The sequence below is a fragment of the Lepidochelys olivacea genome (genome assembly GCF_965140295.1).
Source record: "Lepidochelys olivacea isolate rLepOli2 genome assembly, chromosome: 9".
Taxonomy (NCBI): domain Eukaryota; kingdom Metazoa; phylum Chordata; order Testudines; family Cheloniidae; genus Lepidochelys; species Lepidochelys olivacea.
In genome coordinates, this window is record NC_140419.1 from 37420480 (window position 1) to 37441502 (window position 21023).

The 21023-nt window shown below is 48.5% G+C and overlaps 2 protein-coding genes across 3 annotated transcripts in view; one reads left to right on the forward strand and one right to left on the reverse strand.

The window, feature by feature from the left end:
• Positions 1 to 16248, reverse strand: part of MOGAT1 (monoacylglycerol O-acyltransferase 1) — a 32626-nt gene extending 16378 nt beyond the window's left edge. Inside the window, exons 1-2 of one of the 2 annotated variants that reach the window (XM_084640076.1) lie at positions 15959 to 16248; positions 15552 to 15850 (exon numbers count right to left, since the gene is read on the reverse strand). In XM_084640076.1, the coding sequence (XP_084496202.1) occupies positions 15552 to 15645 (94 nt within the window). In that variant the 5' untranslated portion in view covers positions 15646 to 15850; positions 15959 to 16248. The other variant, XM_084640075.1, reaches the window with a different exon arrangement.
• On the forward strand, positions 5457 to 12403 carry LOC311525753 (uncharacterized protein; the record flags this gene model as incomplete). The annotated part of the gene is made up of 3 exons (XM_084638093.1): positions 5457 to 6039; positions 6628 to 6772; positions 12316 to 12403. 3 exons carry the CDS (start codon positions 5457 to 5459, stop codon positions 12401 to 12403), a joined length of 816 nt encoding a protein of 271 aa, XP_084494219.1.
• Positions 16249 to 21023: the final 4775 nt, after the last annotated feature.

A 21023-nucleotide genomic window follows, 5' to 3' on the forward strand; every position in this document is an offset into this window, starting at 1 on the left:
ACAAAAACCTCTAGTATCTCCTCCGGACTCCGGGACTCAGTTTGCAACCACTTTCGTGTGAGATGGATGAGGTCAAACAATTGGGACCGCGGTGTTTTGTTTTCCTGGTACCTCCACTCATGATACCACTGGGCCCGCACTGCGGTCGTTACCCCAGATCTGGCCAGGATCTCTGCTTTCAGCTGGGGGTAGTCTACTGCAGCTTCTTCAGGCAGATCATAGTAGGCCTTCTGGGCCTCCCCACACAGGAATGGGGCGAGGATGCCCCATGATCTCAAGGCCAGGCCTCCCATAGGGCTATCCTCTCAAAGGCCAGGAGATATGCCTCTGTGTCATTCTCCCCCATCATTTTCTGCATTGCTGCCCTGTATGATCCGCGTCCCATCATGGCCGTGGTTCATCTCTGTAAGGGCCTTCACTTGATTTACCAGTTCCCACAACATAGCATGGTCTTGAGCAGCCTGGTCCATCAGCAGGCGATTGGCCTCCTGCTGCAGCCGCACTACCTCCTGTTGGGTGGCTGCCTGGACACAGGTAGCCTCCTACTGGGCAGCCGTGGCTTGTATCAGTGGCCGCACTACCTCTTCCATTGTGGTGAAAAAAAAACAACAGAACAAAAAAACCCTCTCTTTTTTTTTTTTTTTTTTTTTTTTAAATACCACCACCCTCCTTCTTCCGCCACGCTGTGCACACCAAATCCCACTGCTGACAACAGTTGTGACAAAGTTCCTTCTCTGCCTTGGTGGGTCCTGTGCTAATTGGCGGATTTTCTCGCCTCAGAGGTTCACGGCAGCCCTCAGTTTGGCCACTTTCGTGACTCAAATCTGCCGTTCACTCAGTTAGCCTCATCACTGGCCAGCATGGGGAAAGGAAGAACAATCCCCACAGTCTCTGCTGATCCACCTAGTGGGTCGGGGATCAGGCCAGAGACCTTCCCCTCTGGTGGAACCCACAGACCAGTTCAACTCCTCCGGTATCAAGTAGGGAGTTGGGGGGGATGGAGGGATGGGGGGAACCTGGGTCCACCCTCTACTCCGGGTTCCAGCCCACGGCTCTGTGGATTGCAGCTGTCTACAGCGGCTCCTGTAACAGCTGCGTGACAGCTACAACTCCCTGGGCTACTTCCCCATGGCCTTCTCCCAACACCTTCTTTATTCTCACAACAGGACCTTCCTCCTGATGTCTGATAATGCTTGTACTTCTCAGTCTTCCAGTAGTACGCCTTCTCACTCTCAGCTTCTTGCACCTCTTGCTCCCAGCTCCTTGCACGCACCACAAACTGAAGTGAGCTCCTTTTTAAACCCAGGTGCCCTGATTAGCCTGCTTTAATTGATTCTAGCAGCTTCTTGATTGGCTGCAGGTGTTCTAATCAGCCTGTCTGCCTTAATTGTTTCGAGAAGGTTCCTGATTGTTCTGGAACCTTCCCCGTTACCTTACCCAGGGAAAAGGGACCTACTTAACCTGGGGCTAATATATCTGCCTTCTGTCACTCTCCTGTAGCCATCTGGCCTGACCCTGTCACAGGGGAGAAGAATCCGTGCAGGCAGAACTCTGTTCCAAAAGATGAAATGCCAATATATTTGCCAAAATCTCCAAGGGCATGATGGACAGAGGCTACAACAGGGACACACAGCAGTGCCATGTGAAAGTTAAGGAGCTAGGCAAGCCTATCAAAAAACAAGGGATGCAAACGGTCGCTCCGGGTCAGAGCCCCATAGATGCTGCTTCTATCATGAGCTGCATGCAATTCTAGGGGGAGCCCCTACCACTTCCCCACCACTGTCCATAGACACCTGCAAGGGGGGAGTCTCAAGCAAAAGGGATGAGGATTTTGTGGATGAGGAAGATGACGAGAAGGAGGTGGTTGAGGATAGCGCACAGCAGGCAAGCGGAGAATCCCTTCTCCCTGGGAGCCAGGAACTCTTCATCACCCTGAAGCCAATCCCCTCCCATTCATCTCAAGGCGGGCTCCCAGACCATGAAGTCGGAGAAGGCACCTCTGGTGAGTGTACCTTTGTAAATATAATACAGGGTTTAAAAGCAAGTGTGTTTAATGATTAATTTGCCCTGAAGACTTGGGATGCATTTGAGGCCAGTATAGCTACTGGAAAAGTCTGTTAACATGTCTGGGGATGGAGCAGAAATCCTCCAGGGACATCTCCATGAAGCTCTCCTAGAGGTACTCTAAAAGCCTTTGCCACGAGCCCCGTTCATGCTGAGCTGTTCGCGTTTTGCTGAGAGGGATCTTCCCTGATACTAGCCACACACTTGTGGGGGGGAAGCGCAGATTAGAAGGTGAAAAAAACCGCACTCGCGATGACATGTTCTCAGAGCTCATGCAGTCCTCCCGCACTGAAAGAGCTCAGCAGAATGCATGGAGGCAAACAATGGCAGAGTCCAGAAAAGCGTTAAATGAATGCAATGAGAGGAGGGAGGAGCACGCTGACAGGGGATGGAATGCAATGCTAAGCCTAATGGGGGAGCAAACTGACATGCTCAGGCATCTGGTGGAGCTGCAGAAAAGGCAGCAGGAGCACAGACTGCCACTGCAGCCCCTGTATAACCTCCTGCCACCCTCCCCAAGTTCCATAGCCTCTTCACCCAGACGCCCAAGAATGCGTGGGGGGAGGCTACGGGCACCCAGCCACTCCACCCCAGAGAACTGCCCAAGCAACAGAAGGCTAGCATTCAATAAGTTTTGAACTGTAGCGTGGTCTTCTCCTTCCCTCCTCCCCTCATCCACCACCCCACCCGGTGCTTCCCTCCTCACCCACCCCTCCTGGGCTACCTTGTGAGATTTCCCCCCTATGTGTGTGATGAATTAATAAAGAAAGAATGCATGATTTTGAAACGGTAATGACTTTATTGCCTCTGAAAGCGGTGATCAAAGGGGGGAGGTTGGTTGGCTTACAGGGAAGTAGAGTCAACCAAGGGGTGGGGGGTTTAATCAAGGAGAAACAAACAGAACTGTCACACCGTAGCCTGGCCAGTCATGAAACGGGTTTTCAAAGCTTCTCTGATGCGCAGGGCGCCCAGCTGTGCTCTTCTAATCGCCCTGGTGTCTGGCTGTGCGTAATCGGCCGCCAGGCGATTTGCCTCAACTTATCACCCCACCATAAACGTCTCCCCCTTACTCTCTCAGATATTGTGGAGCACACAGCAAGCAGCAATAACAATGGGAATATTGGTTGCGCTGAGGTTTAACTGAGTCAGTAAACTGCGCCAGCAAGCTTTTAAACGTCCAAATGCACATTCTACCACCATTCTGCACTTACTCAGTCTACAGTTGAACTGCTCCTTACTATTGTCCAGGGTGCCAGTGTATGGCTTCATGAGCCATGGCATTAAGGGGTAGGCTGGGTCCCCAAGGATAATTGTAGGCATTTCAACATCCCCAACAGTAATTTTCTGGTCTGGGAATTAAGTTCCTTCCTGCAGCTGTTCAAACAGACCAGAGTTCCTAAAGATGTGAGCGTCATGCACCTTTCCCGGCCATCCCACGTTGATGTCAGTGAAACGTCTCTTGTGATCCACCAGTGCTTTGCAGCACCATTGAAAAGTACCCCTTGCGGTTTACATACTGGCTGCCAAGGTGCTCCGGTCCCAAGATAGGGATATCCGTTCCATCTATTGCCCCACCACAGTTAGGGAACCCCATTGCAGCAAAGCCATCCAATAGGACCTGCACATTTTCCAGACTCACTACCCTTAATAGCAGCAGCTCAGTGATTGCGTTGGCTACTTGGATCATAGCAGCCCCCACAGTAGATTTACCCACTCCAAACTGATTCCCGACTGACCGGTAGCTGTCTGGTATTGCAAACTTCCACAGGGCTATCATCACTCGCTTCTCAGCTGTGAGGGCTGCTCTCATCTTGGTATTCTTGTGCTTCAGGGCAGAGGAAAGCAAATCACAAAGTTCCATGAAAGTGCCCTTATGCATGCAAAAGTTTCGCAGCCACTGGGAATCATCCCAGACCTGCAACACTATGCGGTCCCACCAGTCTGTGCTCATTTCCTGGGCCTAGAAACAGCGTTCCACTGCAGGAACCTGCCCCATTACCACCATGATGTCCAAATTGCCAGGGCCCGTGCTTTGAGAGAAGTCTGTGTCCATGTCCTCGTCACTATTGTGATCACGCTGTCGTCGCCTCCTCACCTGCTTTTGCAGGTTCTGCACATACTGCAGGATAACGTGCAAGGTGTTTACAATGCTCACAACAGCAGCGGTGAGCTGAGCGGGCTCCATGCTTTCCGTGGTATGTCGTCTGCAGGAAAGTAGGAGAGCAGAGTTGCAGCGGAAGCGGTGGATGATGACGGATGCCACGAGAACATATATTTATACAGAACGACGAGAGGACCTGCAAGGTGGATTCATGGCACCAGGAGAGCAGAGTTGCAGCGGAAGCGGTGGATGATGACGACAGTTAGCAGTCCTACTGCACTGTCTGCTGACAGCAGTACGGCGTCTGCACAGAAAAAAGGCGCGAAATGATTGTCTGCCATTGCTTTCACGGAGGGAGGGGCGACTGACGACATGTACCCAAAACCACCCGCAACAATGTTTTTGCCCCATCAGGGAGCTCAACCCAGAATTCCAATGGGCAGCCGAGACTGCGGGAACTGTAGGATAGCTACCCACAGTGCAATGCTCTGAAAGTTGACGCTAGCCATGGAACTGTGGATGCACTCCGCCGACTTAATGCGCTTAGTGGGGATACACACAATCGACTGTATAAAATTGCTTCCTAAAAACTGACTTCTATAAATTCGACCTAATTTTGTAGCGTAGACATACCCTTATTCACCTACCCTAACCAGAATAAGTTATACCAGTATAAGGCACCTTATACTGGTATAGCTACATCCACACTAAGTCCACGAAAAGTGACTGAAAATGAAGTTTTGGATCCCACAAAAGGCATTCTGTTTTTCTGATCAATCAAAAGTATGCGAATACCCCCACAGGTCAAAACCCAGAAGCGCTGGCGTTACTACAGGAGCCCACCATTCAGTGCCCTTTCTCACGCTGCGTCAAATGCCATGCTGAGTACCTGCAACATTTATAGTTGAATTCTGTTCAGTCAGTTTTCAGTCTTAGCCCTGGTCTACACTAGGACTTTAGGTCGAATTTAGCAGCGTTAAATCGATTTAAACCTGCACCCGTCCACACAGTGAAGCCCTTTATTTCGACTTAAAGGGCTCTTTAAATCGATTTCCTTACTCCACCCCTGACAAGTGGATTAGCGCTTAAATCGACGTTCCCAGCTCGAATTTGGGGTACTGTGGACACAATTCGATGGTATTGGCCTCCGGGAGCTATCCCAGAGTGCTCCATTCTCACCGCTCTGGACAGCACTCTCAACTCAGATGCACTGGCCAGGTAGACAGGAAAAGAACCGCGAACTTTTGAATCTCATTTCCTGTTTGGCCAGCGTGGCAAGCTGCAGGTGACCATGCAGAGCTCATCAGCACAGGTGACCATGATGGAGTCCCAGAATCGCAAAAGAGCTCCAGCATGGACCGAACGGGAGGTACGGGATCTGATCGCTGTTTGGGGAGAGGAATCCATGCTATCAGAACTCCATTCCAGTTTTCGAAATGCCAAAACCTTTGTGAAAATCTCCCAGGGCATGAAGGACAGAGGCCATAACAGGGACCCGAAGCAGTGCCGCGTGAAACTGAAGGAGCTGAGGCAAGCCTACCAGAAAACCAGAGAGGCGAACAGCCGCTCTGGGTCAGAGCCCCAAACATGCCGCTTCTATGATGAGCTGCATGCCATTTTAGGGGGTTCAGCCACCACTACCCCAGCCGTGTTGTTTGACTCCTTCAATGGAGATGGAGGCAATACGGAAGCAGGTTTTGGGGACGAAGAAGATGATGATGAGGAGGAGGTTGTAGATAGCTCACAGCAAGCAAGCGGAGAAACCGGTTTTCCCGACAGCCAGGAACTGTTTCTCACCCTAGACCTGGAGCCAGTACCCCCCGAACCCACCCAAGGCTGCCTCCTGGACCCAGCAGGCGGAGAAGGGACCTCTGGTGAGTGTACCTTTTAAAATGCTATACATGGTTTAAAAGCAAGCATGTGAAAGGATTACTTTGCCCTGGCATTTGCGGTTCTCCTAGATGTAGTCCTAAAGCCTTTGCAAAAGGTTTCTGGGGAGGGCAGCCTTATTTCGTCCTTCATGGTAGGACACTTTTATCACTCCAGGCCAGTAACACATACTCGGGAATCACTGTAGAACAAAGCATTGCAGTGTATGTTTGCTGGCATTCAACCAAAATCCGTTCTTTCTCTCTCTGTGTTATCCTCAGGAGAGTGAGATATAATTCATGGTCACCTGGTTGAAATAGGGTGCTTTTCTTCAGGGACACTCAGTATAGCCCATTCCTGCTGTGCTGTTTGCCTGTGGCTGAACAGAAATGTTCCCCGCTGTTAGCCACGGGGAGGGGGGAGGGTTGAGGGGGTAGTCACGCGGTGGGAGGAGGCAAAATGCGACCTTGTAACGAAAGCACATGTGCTATGTATGTAATGTTAACAGCAAGGTTTACCCTGAAAGAGTGTAGCGACTGTTTTATAAAATGTGTCTTTTTAAATACCGCTGTCCCTTTTTTTTTCTCCACCAGCTGCATGTGTTTCAATGATCACAGGATCTTCTCCTTCCCAGAGGCTAGTGAAGCTTAGAAAGAAAAAAAAACGCACTCGAGATGAAATGTTCTCCGAGCTAATGCTGTCCTCCTACACTGACAGAGCACAGACGAATGCGTGGAGGCAAATAATGTCAGAGTGCAGGAAAGCACAAAATGACCGGGAGGAGAGGTGGAGGGCTGAAGAGAGTAAGTGGCGGGCTGAAGACAGGGCTGAAGCTCAAATGTGGCGGCAGCGTGATGAGAGGAGGCAGGATTCAATGCTGAGGCTGCTGCAGGACCAAACCAGAATGCTCCAGTGTATGGTTGAGCTGCAGCAAAGGCAGCTGGAGCACAGACTGCCACTGCTGCCCCTCTGTAACCAACCGCCCTCCTCCCCAAGTTCCATAGCCTTCACACCCAGACGCCCAAGAACGCGGTGGGGGGGCCTCCGGCCAACCAGCGACTCCACAACAGAGGATTGCCCAAAAAAAAGAAGGCTGTCATTCAATAAATTTTAAAGTTGTAAACTTTTAAAGTGCTGTGCTTAAAGTGCTGTGTGGCATTTTCCTTCCCTCCTCCACCACCCCTCCTGGGATACCTTGGTAGTCATCCCCCTATTTGTGTGATGAATGAATAACGAATGCATGACTGTGAAGCAGCAATGACTTTATTGCCTCTGCAAGCGGTGATTAAAGGGAGGAGGGGAGGGTGGTTAGCTTACAGGGAAGTAGAGTGAACCAAGGGGCGGGGGGTTTCATCAAGGAGAAACAAACAGAACTTTCACACTGTAGCCTGGCCAGTCATGAAACTGGTTTTCAAAGCTTCTCTGATGCGTACCGCGCCCTCCTGAGCTCTTCTAACCGCCCTGGTGTCTGGCTGCGCGTAACCAGCAGCCAGGCGATTTGCCTCAATCTCCCACCCCGCCATAAACGTCTCCCCCTTACTCTCACAGATATTGTGGAGCACACAGCAAGCAGTAATAACAGTGGGAATATTGGTTTCGCTGAGGTCTAAGCGAGTCAATAAACTGCGCCAGCGCGCCTTTAAACGTCCAAATGCACATTCTACCACCATTCTGCACTTGCTCAGCCTGTAGTTGAACAGCTCCTGACTACTGTCCAGGCTGCCTGTGTACGGCTTCATGAGCCATGGCATTAAGGGGTAGGCTGGGTCCCCAAGGATACATATAGGCATTTCAACATCCCCAACAGTTATTTTCTGGTCTGGGAAGAAAGTCCCTTCCTGCAGCTTTTGAAACAGACCAGAGTTCCTGAAGATGCGAGTGTCATGCACCTTTCCCGGCCATCCCACGTTGATGTTGGTGAAACGTCCCTTGTGATCCACCAGAGCTTGCAGCACTATCGAAAAGTACCCCTTGCGGTTTATGTACTCAGCGGCTTGGTGCTCTGGTGCCAAGATAGGGATATGGGTTCCGTCTATAGCCCCACCACAGTTAGGGAATCCCATTGCAGCAAAGCCATCCACTATGACCTGCACATTTCCCAGGGTCACTACCCTTGATATCAGCAGATCTTTGATTGCGTGAGCTACTTGCATCACAGCAGCCCCCACAGTAGATTTGCCCACTCCAAATTGATTCCCAACTGACCGGTAGCTGTCTGGCGTTGCAAGCTTCCACAGGGCTATCGCCACTCGCTTCTCAACTGTGAGGGCTGCTCTCATCCTGGTATTCATGCGCTTCAGGGCAGGGGAAAGCAAGTCACAAAGTTCCATGAAAGTGCCCTTACGCATGCGAAAGTTTCGCAGCCACTGGGAATCGTCCCAGACCTGCAACACTATGCGGTCCCACCAGTCTGTGCTTGTTTCCCGAGCCCAGAATCGGCGTTCCACAGCATGAACCTGCCCCATTAGCACCATGATGCATGCATTGGCAGGGCCCATGCTTTCAGAGAAATCTGTGTCCATGTCCTGATCACTCACGTGACCGCGCTGACGTCGCCTCCTCGCCCGGTATCGCGTTGCCATGTTCTGGTGCTGCATATACTGCTGGATAATGCGTGTGGTGGTTGATGTGCTCCTAATTGCCAAAATGAGCTCAGCGGCCTCCATGCTTGCCTTGGTATGGCGTCCGCACAGAAAGAAGGCGCGGAACGATTTTCTGCCGTTGCTCTGACGGAGGGAGGGGCGACTGACGACACCGCTTACACGGTTGGCTTCAGGGAGCTAAAATCAACAAAGGGTGTGCCTGTACATCAAGGAGTATTTCAGGCAGGACTGCACGGAGGGTTCCAATAAGAAATGGTGCACCAAAGTTATCGTTGTTATTGGAACAAGGAGGTTAGCCTGGCCTCTGATTGATACATGGCTAGATTAACCTCGCTGCGCCTTCTCTGTGACTGACTGCAGTGTGATCTAGACAGGGGAGGAGGAAAATGAGTCCAAAACAAATCTGGTCTATTTCTTGTTCTGACCCACTCCATCGATCCTTTACATCTTTGGCTGGCAGCAGACAAAAAAGGCGCGAAATGATTGTCTGCCCTTGCTTTCACGGGGGGAGGGAGGGTGGGAACGGGGTCCTGACGATATGTACCCAGAACCACCCGCAACAATGTTTTAGCCCCATCAGGCATTGGGATATCAACCCAGAATTCCAATGGGCAGCGGAGACTGCGGGAACTGTGGGATAGCTACCCACAGTGCAACGCTCCAGAAGTCGACGCTTGCCTCGGTACTGCGGAAGCGCTCCGCCGAGTTAATGCACTTAATGCACTTAGAGCATTTTCTGTGGGGACACACACACTCGAATATATAAAACCGATTTCAAAAAAACCGACTTCTATAAATTCGACCTAATTTCGTAGTGTAGACATACCCTAAAACTTCTATGGTAGGGGTCTGTGGACACCAGGTTGAATTTCCACCTCCATTTGACATTTTTTAAGGGTCCGCAAATGAAAAAAGGTTGAAAACCACTGTGTTACCTGCTGTGCAAACACAGAGGTGCTGCAACTAGCTGCATCAGTCCCCATGTGAATCACCACTTGGTAATCCACCAGATTTGATAGGAAATATGCCATGCAGAACAGCCACTTCCTGGCTCCTCGACCCGTGGCTCAGTGAGAGCATGCCATAGAGACTCCACTCACTCACTGCCCCACGCCGGCAGACTTAGAGCCCTTTGCACTGTTTTCTTTGCTCCTTAAGCTCCCCCTTGCTGCATGGAGTGAGGCCCCCCCAATAAGTTGCATAGTTTTGTATTTATCTTTGTACACAGCAGTTTCCATTGTCCCTGTGCGCACCTGGTACACGGAAGTTGGCAGTAAAGAAATAAGAATGTTATTGCTGACCTAACTCACCAGCTTGTAAAAGATCTTTAGTTCTTTCACTGCTCTTCTGTAATTTAATTCTTCCAAAATATGGATCAAAGAGGAAGAGAAATAACAGTTATTGCACCTTCACAACAGCTCATAAAACCAAACCTGATAAATGTTATTCACTGTGATTAAATTATCTTCATTTCAAGGGAGAAGGGAAATTAAATCTTTCTTCCTAGACATTGACCGTGTCCTAGCAGACTGATACAAATTGACTTGCTATCATTAATAGATCTGCAGTATTATATCACTCACCCCAGCATATCTGTGATCCTCAAATACAAGGGACAAGTACTGTATGTATACTGGAGTGGACCTACAAGCAATATATTGGGTAGGGGGATGGTGTACGTCACCATCTAGTGGGTTTCCCATCAAGAAGATGTGGGATCGTAGCAATAGCTGAACACATTTCAACAAAGGTTTTGACAAAGTGTCCAAGTCCAAAGTCAGAGGGCTTCTGTCTCCAGGGCTGTTAGCCCAGGACATTTTGGAAGCATTAAATTTCATTTAATTTCTTTATAAAGGTTAAATAGAAAAATCACACACACAAAAAAGGACGAAATCCGAATCCAACTCTTACTGCCCACCCACGACCTGTGTGATTCTCAAAAGTTTGCAGATTCCACTTTTCAACAGGACTTGCTGCTTTTGAGACATGTGTGCTGTTTTAGTATATGGTTTGTAGGAATAAAGATAGGTTTCTTATCGAAATACTGTTTGTTTCAACTTTTTTCTTTTTGTTTAATACCCAAAGTTCACATTGTTAATATATTGCAAAACTGTGTGTAATGAGTTACTAGAGGATCACTATCAATTTAAAAAAAAAAAAATCACATTTCCGTCAGAAGTTTTTTGACCTTCTGTTGTTAAAAGTAGCGTTGATGAATATTACAAGAGAGACAGCCAAGAGCAAAAGGACTTTGCGTATTTTTTTCAGGTTTAATTTTGTGGATTTGACAGCACTCTGTGTATGGTTAATTTCACTGTTTCGGTGCAGTCAGATTCCCATGTTATTTGCTTTAGATCTTTCATACAGGTACATGAGTGTAAAACTATATTTTAAAATAGTAAAATGTGATTATAAAAGCGCGAAAATTGGCTGCAGCACTCATGGATCACCATAGTGTCCAAAAGAAATTTTTAATATGACCAAATTTCACTACTAGATTTCAAATTTACATTATTTTTTTAAAAACACAACTTATTTAAACAGAATGAAAAATTGAAAATAAAAATAAGTCATTAAGAACTTTACTAAACTTTTTTTTAACCTACAGCAACCTTGGCTTTCATGATGATGCACACTGAGGTGAAACATATGGTGTAGTTTTAGCAGGTTCAGAGGAAGAGAATTGGAGGGAGGTTCCTCTTACCTGATCTATGTATTTCTAGGCATCACTCCCAATATTTTTAGGTTCATGTTTATCTCTGATGCTATGTCCCTTACCTTTACGGATGATTAAGGTGATCAGATAGCAACTGTGAAAATACGGGATGGGGTGGAGGGTAATAGGTGCCTGCATAAGAAAAAGTCCCAAAAAACAGGACTGTCCTTATAAAAACAGGACATCTGTTCACCCTACGGACGATTAATAGGAGAACAACTGCTATAATAAAAGTTTACAACAGAATTAGGCATGGGCAGTGGGTATCATAGGCAGGAGGTAGCTGTGCCTCCCTAAACAGCCTACTATGGCCCCGCCCACACTCTGCCCGCAGGCCAGGCCCCCTCCTGTGGTTCCCAGCGCTCTGCCCTGGCTGGCTGGCTCAGGCTGGCTGGCCTGCCTCTCGCATGGATTCAGGGTGGCTGGTTCTGGGGCCATGCCACGCACTGGGGTTGGAGGTGCTGCAGCCATGCCACCTGGAGCACCAGGGCTGCTGCTGCCTGGCACACCAGGGCTGGCTGCGCCACCCAGCCGCCCAAAGGTGGGTCTCGCCGCCCAGCGCTGGGGGCCGCTGTGAGGGTGCTCTGGGATCCTGAGGGGGAAGGGGGCAGAAGGGGAGGGGCAGGGCCTTGGGCACAAGGGGAGAGGCTGGGGGCTAGCCTCCCCCAACTGCTGGGTCACCGACTGCCCATGGAATTAGATAAATTCGTGAAGGATAGGCCCATCTGTGGCAATTAGCCAAGATGGTCATGGATGCGGCTCTAGGTGTCCCTAAACCAGATAGCCAGAAGATGGGTCTGGATAACAGGGTATAAATTACTCAATAAATTGCCCTGTTCTGCTCATTCCCTCTGAAGTATCTGGCATTGGCCACTGTCAGAAGACAGGATACTGGGCTAAATAGACCATTATTCTGACCCAGTGTGGCCATTCTTATGTTCTTAATGTCTTTTCTGCTTTAGGATAGACTTTGGCAGCTTAAAATACAAGAAAAGGGAGGCAAAGGAACTTGGTTCCAGAATTCTGAAGAGGTTTCACTGGCTTAATTAAATGGGTTAAACCAGTGGTTCTCAAACTTTAGCAACCCGAGGACCCCCATTTTGACTTAAATTTTTTGTGGACCCTAAGTCCCCTGCTCAGCCCCAGGCCCTGCCCCCACACCACACCTTCCACCAAGGCCCCACCCCTGCCCCACCTCTTCCAGCCCCAGCTCCACCCTTGCCTCTCCTCTTCCCTGCCTCTTTCTGCCCCTCCCCTGAGTCTGCCCTGTCCTCACTCCTTCCGCTCCCTCCCAGCGCCTCCTGCACACCACTGAACAGCTGTTCCATGGCGTGCAGGAGGCGATGGGAGGGAGGGGGAGGAGTTGCTCAGCAGGGCCAGTGGCCCTGGACACGACTTGCAGACCCCCGGAGTACCCTCACAGACCTCCAGGATCGCAGACCCCCATTTTAGAAACCCTGGGTTAAACCATATGGTATTAGCTAGTGTTAGTCATGGACAAACTGCTTTACACAGGAGAGGTCCCGTCACTGCAGGATATCTGGGATGACTAAACCTACCATGTGACCAATAGCATGCTACCCAGTGAAACCTACCAATAAAGGGAAATATGCCACTTGTTCTAAGCATGTGGGATGATGATTCATTTAAAAAAAGACATTTTTGAGATATATAGATCAGGAGCTCTTGAATGATTAGATCATGGCATATCTATATTTGTTCAGTAGAAAAGAATTCTCTACTGGACATCCAAGACAAGAAAGAATGACGACGGTACTCACCTCTATGCCTCATTGTTGGCCAACCCATTATGAACTCTCTCTCCACTCTCATATTATCCACCCAACATTTTTAGATGGATTAGAGACATTTGATTAAGATTCAAGTCAGATAAGATGATCCTCCTGGGTACGGTGAAACATTCTGAGGACAGTTGACAACCTGTGCTTCCATTATGCAAGGAGTACGGACACAAAATGTGGAGGTTACCTTGACAGCTCCCTCAGCATGGAAGCTCTCCCAGCATGGCACCCAGTGGTGAATTCCTATTATTGCCATCCCCAATTTATCCAGAATATCAGACTGATTCTTGCAAGCATGGCCCTTTTCAAAGGCATGTGTGCATTTGTTATATTCAGTTTAGACTACTGAAATAGATGTCTAACTGGACTTCCCCTAAAATTGATCCATGGGGCGCAACAGTTGCAGAACACAGCTGTCTGCTTGTTCGTAGGATTGCAGCAAGGAAGTTCGTTGTACCTCTGCAATCTACACTCGTTTCCAGTATGCCAAAAGGATGTGATCTACTGTATCTGTCTTGGAGAGTGACACTCCATGGTCTTGGGCGGAGCAAGGATTGTGGATTCCTCCCACAACTCCAGCAGATTTCCACTGCACGTGACATTTATACTAGGGTTGTATGAAGGTTCAGGGGTTTGGCCCAACACTATAAAAGCTGCACAGACAATGGGCAATTATGCGACTATAAGCATAAACTGTTCAGACCTCAAATACAATTATTTGTAAACTGGAAAATACATTAAAAATATAAGGGGCTAAAGGCAAATATGTAAAGGTTAAAAAACAACCACCACATACATACACCTGGAAAAAGGGTTAAATTTACATTCTTTTCCCCTTTGTTTGTAGGTAATTAGACCACACCTAAATGTCTATACTGATCCAGACACAATTTTGGGATTTAAAAAAAATAAAATAATATATTGGCAGGCTTTGTAAGGAAGACATGTTTGTAAAACTCAAACTATGGGAATACTGAAATCACCTGACCACCACCACTAATACATAGAATAGTGAGCCTTCTCAGTGGATGCATCACAGTGTACTCCATTGACTTCAGCAAAGCTAAGCCAATTTATACTATCTTACTCATAAAAAGAAAAGGAGTACTTGTGGCACCTTAGAGAGTAACCAATTTATTTGAGCATAAGCTTTTGTGAGCTACAGCTCACTTCATCGGATGCATACTGTGGAAAATACAGAAGATGTTTTTATACACACAAATCATGAAAAGATGGGTGTTAATCACTACAAAAGGTTTTCTCTCCCCCCACCCCACTCTCCTGCTGGTAATAGCTTATGTAAAGTGATTACTCTCCTTACAATGTGTATGATAATCAAGGTGGGCCATTTCCAGCACAAACCCAGGTTTTCTCCCCTCCGCCCCCATTGGGGGAGGGGGGGCGAAACCTTTTGTAGTGATTAACACCCATTTTTTCATGATTTGTGTGTATAAAAACATCTTCTGTATTTTCCACTGAATGCATCCGATGAAGTGAGCTGTAGCTCACAAAAGCTTATGCTCAAATAAATTGGTTAGTCTCTAAGGTGCCACAAGTCCTCCTTTTCTTTTTGAGAATACAGACTAACAGGGCTACTACTCTGAAACCTATCTTACTCATGTGGATAAACATTGATTCTCAGACTTACTCCTATGATTAAACATTTAGTGGCAAGACTCCTAACTGAAATATTAGGAAAAAATCACCATCCAGTGATAAGTTAGTCAGTGGAACTAATTTAGTAAGATAACTTAGCATCACAAACTAGGTTAATTTTAGATAAAAATAAACAAGCATATGAAACAGGTAGAGTCCCATCCCCTGAAGCAGGAGGTTAATGACAGAGTAGTCCCTTATCACTGATGATTTAAGTTCTATTTGCATTGAGATTCACCACAGAAAACTGTCCTACAAAAACAGTTTAATAATCAAAGCTACATCAATCATATACAAATCTTTACATCAGACATTCTGAATTCTTTTTTGTTGTGGGGGTAGGATATTACTCAACATAAATCTAGCTCAGAGTGGGGGATTTGTTTTAATGGGAAGATACGCTCATTGTGAAATTCATTTGTAGCTGCTTTTAAAAAATATATCCATGCATAACAAAAACAAGTAATTTAGAAGAAAAACAGCAACAGCTTTTCAGACAACACAGAGCCAACAAAACTAGAAGTGATCTCCTTACTCCTTCCACTCTGAAATGCCCTGTCTAAAAATAATATAGTAAGAAAGCACCGTGGGAATTCACCAACGTTTACTACATATTCAGTAAGCCAGGCTTAGTCTCCACGTGGCGACTCAGTTTGGAGCAATCCTGCCTGTTGCTTTTTTTTAAATAATAAAGATTAATGATTTTTCCTCCAAGATGTAAGCAGGAAAAAGGCTGTTACCTTGTAAGAGGAAGGAGAAGAGCCACTGAATGACTGCAACTGTCTGAATTCTCCTGGCCAGGGGAATGTTGATGGGAGCAAACTCGACCTTCATGCTGTGTCTGTCCTGTCCTGCAGAGTTACAACCTTCGCTCTTCCCCGGAGGGGCGGATAGCAGCAAAAAGAGGAATGCAAACAACCGACTCCCAGCTCTGATCCCGCCAGGATTAAATCAGGTCCCCAGTGCTCCGGCTGGCCATCGCTCCCAGCAACTTGAAGTTCAGAGGGTGAAGGTTCCCGGCGCCGGGGCAGCCTGCTGCCTTAGGGTGAAACGATCACTGAGCGCAGCCAAAGCCTCGGGGCTTGCATGCGAGTCAGCCAAGCGGCGCAAGAGTGGCAGAGTCAGACCACAGCCCGCATGCACTTACCTTAAGGGAACTCGCTGCCCTCGGCTCCTCCCGCCAGAGGCAGGGCCCGCGCCCGGGAGGGCAGCGAAGGTGGAGAGGGGCAGTCCCGGGCCAGGAGGGCTGCCCGCAGAGCAGGAACCACTTTGCTGGGACGCGATAGGCTGCAGCTCTGGGAGGGGGCCGCCTGCTCCAGCCGTGGAGAGACTGCAGGTCAGCGAGGTGAGGGCCGGGGGAACCCTGACCGCAGGGCAGCCAGGGAGCATTGCAGGCCAGGAGACGATCCCAGCGGGGAGGGACAGCGGCCGGCCAGTGACAAGGGGAGATCCGAGAAGAGGTGGTTGTAATAAGATCTGGCTTGTCGGTACAAATAGGAACCATCAGCTGATCCCTTCTACGTGAAGCTCCACCCTGCACCATTGGACTGTGCAAAAGGTGCCTCGCATTAGGGGCGTGGGTCCAACAACTACGAGCAGAGTAAAAAGAAAAGGAGGACTTGTGGCACCTTAAAGACTAACCAAATTTATTTGAGCGTAAGCTTTCGTGAGCTACAGCTCACTTCATCGGATGCATTCAGCCTACACAGAACTCTTAAAACACCCAAAACCTGCATTAGATTTTCCCCCTAGCTTTAAGCAGCTGCCTCCACATGTCTACGGTCCCTAAACAGTATTGCCAACCCAAAAGGTTCAAAAATCACAAGTCAAACTCCAAAAAATTATGAGATTGGCCCAAATATGATGTTTTAAACTACACTGTAATTTTGGTCTGCCTTTAATCTTTTGAACTGAGCAGGGGGTTGGACTAGATGACCTCCTGAGGTCCCTTCCAATCCTGATATTCTATGATTCTATGATAACTCCCTCTGCCCGCCCTGGTGTGTGTGCATGCACACACGTCCAACCCAGAGTGGGTGTCAGTTACAGCATTAACAACTCTTCCTAATTTAGGGCTTGGCTATGTGACACTGGCAAACCAGGGGCCAGCTCTTGCCAAGGCTTTAGGCCCCTGCCAAGCACTGACAAATTAATTGCTGGGAATCAGTCTGTTTCACCCTGGGCCGGCCCACAACATTTTGGCACCTGAGGCGTGAAGCTCAAATGATGCCCCTCGCTTGGGCCAAAACTTTGAAAGGTCTCAATTCTGCCTTCTTCCTGTTTTACTCCTCTCGTGGTACTGCTCTGCTACCTACCCCAGTAAAGGAGAGCTAACAACTTAAAATGACTTGTTCAAAAATTTTAAGTAACACTTAACTTTCTACATAGTAAACACTGGCATTTTTATCTGTTTGAATAATCAAAGTGGTGGTTTCCGTGCCTTCCTGGTTGCAAAGATTTGAACTGCTTCCTGAAAGTCCACAGTCTGGGCCAGCTCATGCTCTATTGCAGGGGTTGGCAACCTATGGCACATGTGCCAAAGAAGGCATGCAAGCCGGTTTTTAATGGCACGCTGCTGCCTGCCGGGTCCCAGCCGCCAGCCCCGCTCAGCGCCTGTTGCCGAAAGCAGGCTGGGATCCCAGCAGGCAGCAGCGTGCCATTAAAAATCCTGCCCGCCCTAGCCCGCTCTTCTCTGCCCCCCCCCCACGGGGCAGAGTGAAGAAGCTTGGTGCTGCCAGCTACTGCTGCAGAGCAGGGAAACTCACCCCTCCCCCCCCGCCATACTGGGTTCCTGCCCCTCCCTCCCTGCCACCGATCAGCTGATAGCCCTTGCCAGGGAGGGGGAGAAGCTGCTCTGGGGAGAAGGCAGAGAAGAGGTGGGGACAGGGCATATCCCCACCAGCTCCCTGCCATGAGCCACTCTGGGCAGGGGGCTGAAAGCACCCCCACGACCCAAGCCCACACCCCCAGCCCTCGGCCCTGACCCCTGCACCCTCCCCACACACCCAGACCTCTGCCCTCACCCCTGCATCCCCTCACACACCCCAGCCTCCTGCCCTGACCCCTGCATCCCCCCATGACCCCAGTCCTGACTCCAGCACCCCCCTCACATGCCCTCTGCCCGACTCCTGCACCCTTCTCACACACTCCCAGCCCCTGCCCTGACCCCTGTACCCCCCACGACCCCAGCCTTGACTCCAGCACCCCCCACACATACTGAGCCCCCCCATGCCCTGACTCCTGCACCCTCCTCACACACCCCCAGTCCCCTGCCCTGACTCCTGCACCGACACACCCTGTGTCCTGACTCTTGCACCCCCCACATTCTCACCCCCACTGTGAGAACCAAACAGACTACTGAACACACACCCCCACATTCCTACTTGCATCCTTTGCCCAGATAAGCACTCCACACCCAAACCTCATGCCCCAACCCTGAGCCCCCTCCCTCATTCTAGCTCCTGGCCAGACCCTACACCCCAACCCCCAGCCTGCTCCTTCACCCCCAGCCCTGTGCTCAGTGCAGAGAGAGAGAAAGAGAATGGGCTAGAAGGTAGGTACCCACTCTATGTGGGCAGGGCCGGGATCCCAGACCGGCAGCGGGCTGAGCGGGGCCGGCAGCCGGGACCCTGGCTGGCAGGAGCCGGCAGCCAGAACCCCAGACCAGCAGCAGGCTGAGCCGCTCAGCCCGCTGCCAGTCTGGGGTTCTGGCTGCTGGCCCCTTGCCATGCCGCTCAGCCTGCTGCCGGCCTCGGTGAATGGAACCCCAGGCTGGCAGCGAGCCAGCAGTGTAAGATCAGCATTTTAATTGAATTTTAAATGAAGCTTCTTAAACATTTTGAAAACCTTGTTTACTTTACATATGACAATAGTTTAGTTATATAATATATAGACTTATAGAGAGAGACCCTCTAAAAAACGTTAAAATGTATTACTGGCACGCAAAACCTTAAATTAAAGTGAATAAATGAAGACTCAGCACACCGCTTCTGAAAGGTTGCCAACCCCTGCTCTACTGAGATGGTTGCAAGGCCCACCAGCCTCTCCTGTGTCATTTTGGAGGGCAGATGTATTTTTATTAACTTCAGCTTGGAGAAGCTGTGTTCTCCACTGGCAACTGTCACAGGAAGTGTTAGAAGTGTGCGCAGAGCAACAAAAGCATTTGGAAAGAGGGTGCACATATATTCCAGAACAGCCTTTGGAGTTGACCCTGCTGAAATGTACCTTGAAAGGGCTTTCAGTTCATCACCTAAAGCACTCCCATCAATATCGCGCAGGTCATCATGTGTCAGCACTGTCTCTAGTGCCCTGCATTGCTGGTGTAGGTCTTCTTCAGGTGTAGTGAGGAGTTAGGGAATATCATACAACATCCCAAATATACTGCTGTGTTCCTTGAGCTCCATGAAACTTTCTTCAACTCACTGTACTGCACAAACTAGCACCTGCTTAAAGAATTCAACTTTGAATTGTTGTTTGGGGTCTCTTATGGGATTATCCCGTGCCTCGTAATCAAAATGTCATCTTCTTCAGTGACTCTTGTATTCTTGAATGGGTGGGAAAATAGCTTCACTGTGAAGTTCCTTTGCCAACTTCTGTGCACTCTTCAGAACATTTTGAAATCCCTCATCTGACCGGTAAGACTGTAGGTATGACTTTGCTTTGTCCAGTAATTCCATTGCTCCAGATATATCAAGGTCAACATCTTGGAGTCTCTTGCTTACAACATTATTTCAAACAGCATGTCATGCCACAACACTAAGCCACACAGAAATCTGAAGTTATGTATGTTTCTGGTGATTCCATTTCCCTCTGCCACAGTTCTCCCACGAACAGTTCCTGTCATAGCATTATCCTCCATATGGCATCATCTATCTTCCCAATTTGGTGTTTGATAGGCTTTATCGCCTCCACTCAACTTTCCCATTGTGTGACACTCAGTGGTTTCAGTGTCAGAGAGGATGTTCCCAGATGTTGCTTCAAAATTTGCCATCAATGAGTTGATGCAGAGAAAAATACATATAGATGCTTTCAATTACATTAAAAAATTCAGCAGCCTCACTAGAAGCTGATGCTGCATCACTGACCACCAAGTTCAATGAATTAGAACTGCATGGGACAAAAAAAGCTCAAGGGTTTAACTCTCGGATCCGTGTCTGCACTCCTCTGTTCTTTCCTCTCATGTTGGCATCATTATCGTAGCCCTGATCTCTCATGTCAGCTATTACAATTCCTGTATCTTCTAGCTTTTTAAGAAGCACATTTGTCATACCAGCTCCTGTAGTATCATCAATGTCAATAAATTCTAGAAAATGCTCTCTGACAGTCACCATTGCAGGGACATTTTCACTAAGTTCTGTGGTTGTTGCAAAACACACCATTAAAGTAATTTGTTCCGTATGACTGATGTCAGGTGTGCAGTCCAGAATAACACAGTAATATCTTGCTGACTTGTAATATCTGTTTGACTTTTGTTGCCAGTAACTGTATGATCTCATTTTGAATTGTTTTTCCAAGATAGTGGTGCGTGTACATTTCTTGGGTGGTGACTCTTCTTAGATGCTCCTGGAGTACAGCATCAAACTCAGCCATCAGCGCCACCATTTTAAGGAACTTTCCATTGTTTGGCACATACAGCTGATCTGAAGTGCCACGCAGTGCTAGGTTTTGGGTACCAAGCATTCTCACAATGGCAGTGAGCCTTTTCAGAACATTTTGCCAGTAAAGAGACTCTGATGCAATCTTCTCTTGATGCTGATCATCTATGGTGGCCTTTAACCTTAGTCTCATCTCAAGCTCTTTCCACCTATGGATGCTCTCTGGTGATTTGCTGCCTTCTCATGGCATGCCAGATTTCTAGCCAGATTTTTCCAGACCTTTGTTCCTGTAGAACTCAATGTGGCTGGAACATTAGACTGGAAGAGTCTGCAACAAAAACTATATGCAGCATTCTGGGGTTTTGAGTACATAAGCCCTGGCCTCTCCACTTTGTCACCACTGGGGATTCACACCAGTAATGTGTTGGATGGAAACTTCTATTTTCATTGTCTTTCGGGCCCATGCAATACAAGGAAGTCCCTCAGGCTACTTCTCAAGTGGGTCCACAGTCCTGGATCATCTAGATTTAAGGAACTGAACTCAGCAGCAGCTGTTTCTTGCACCTCCACCACTCGTCTCTGATCTACACTTTTCTTCAGGAACGTGCATGGTTACAT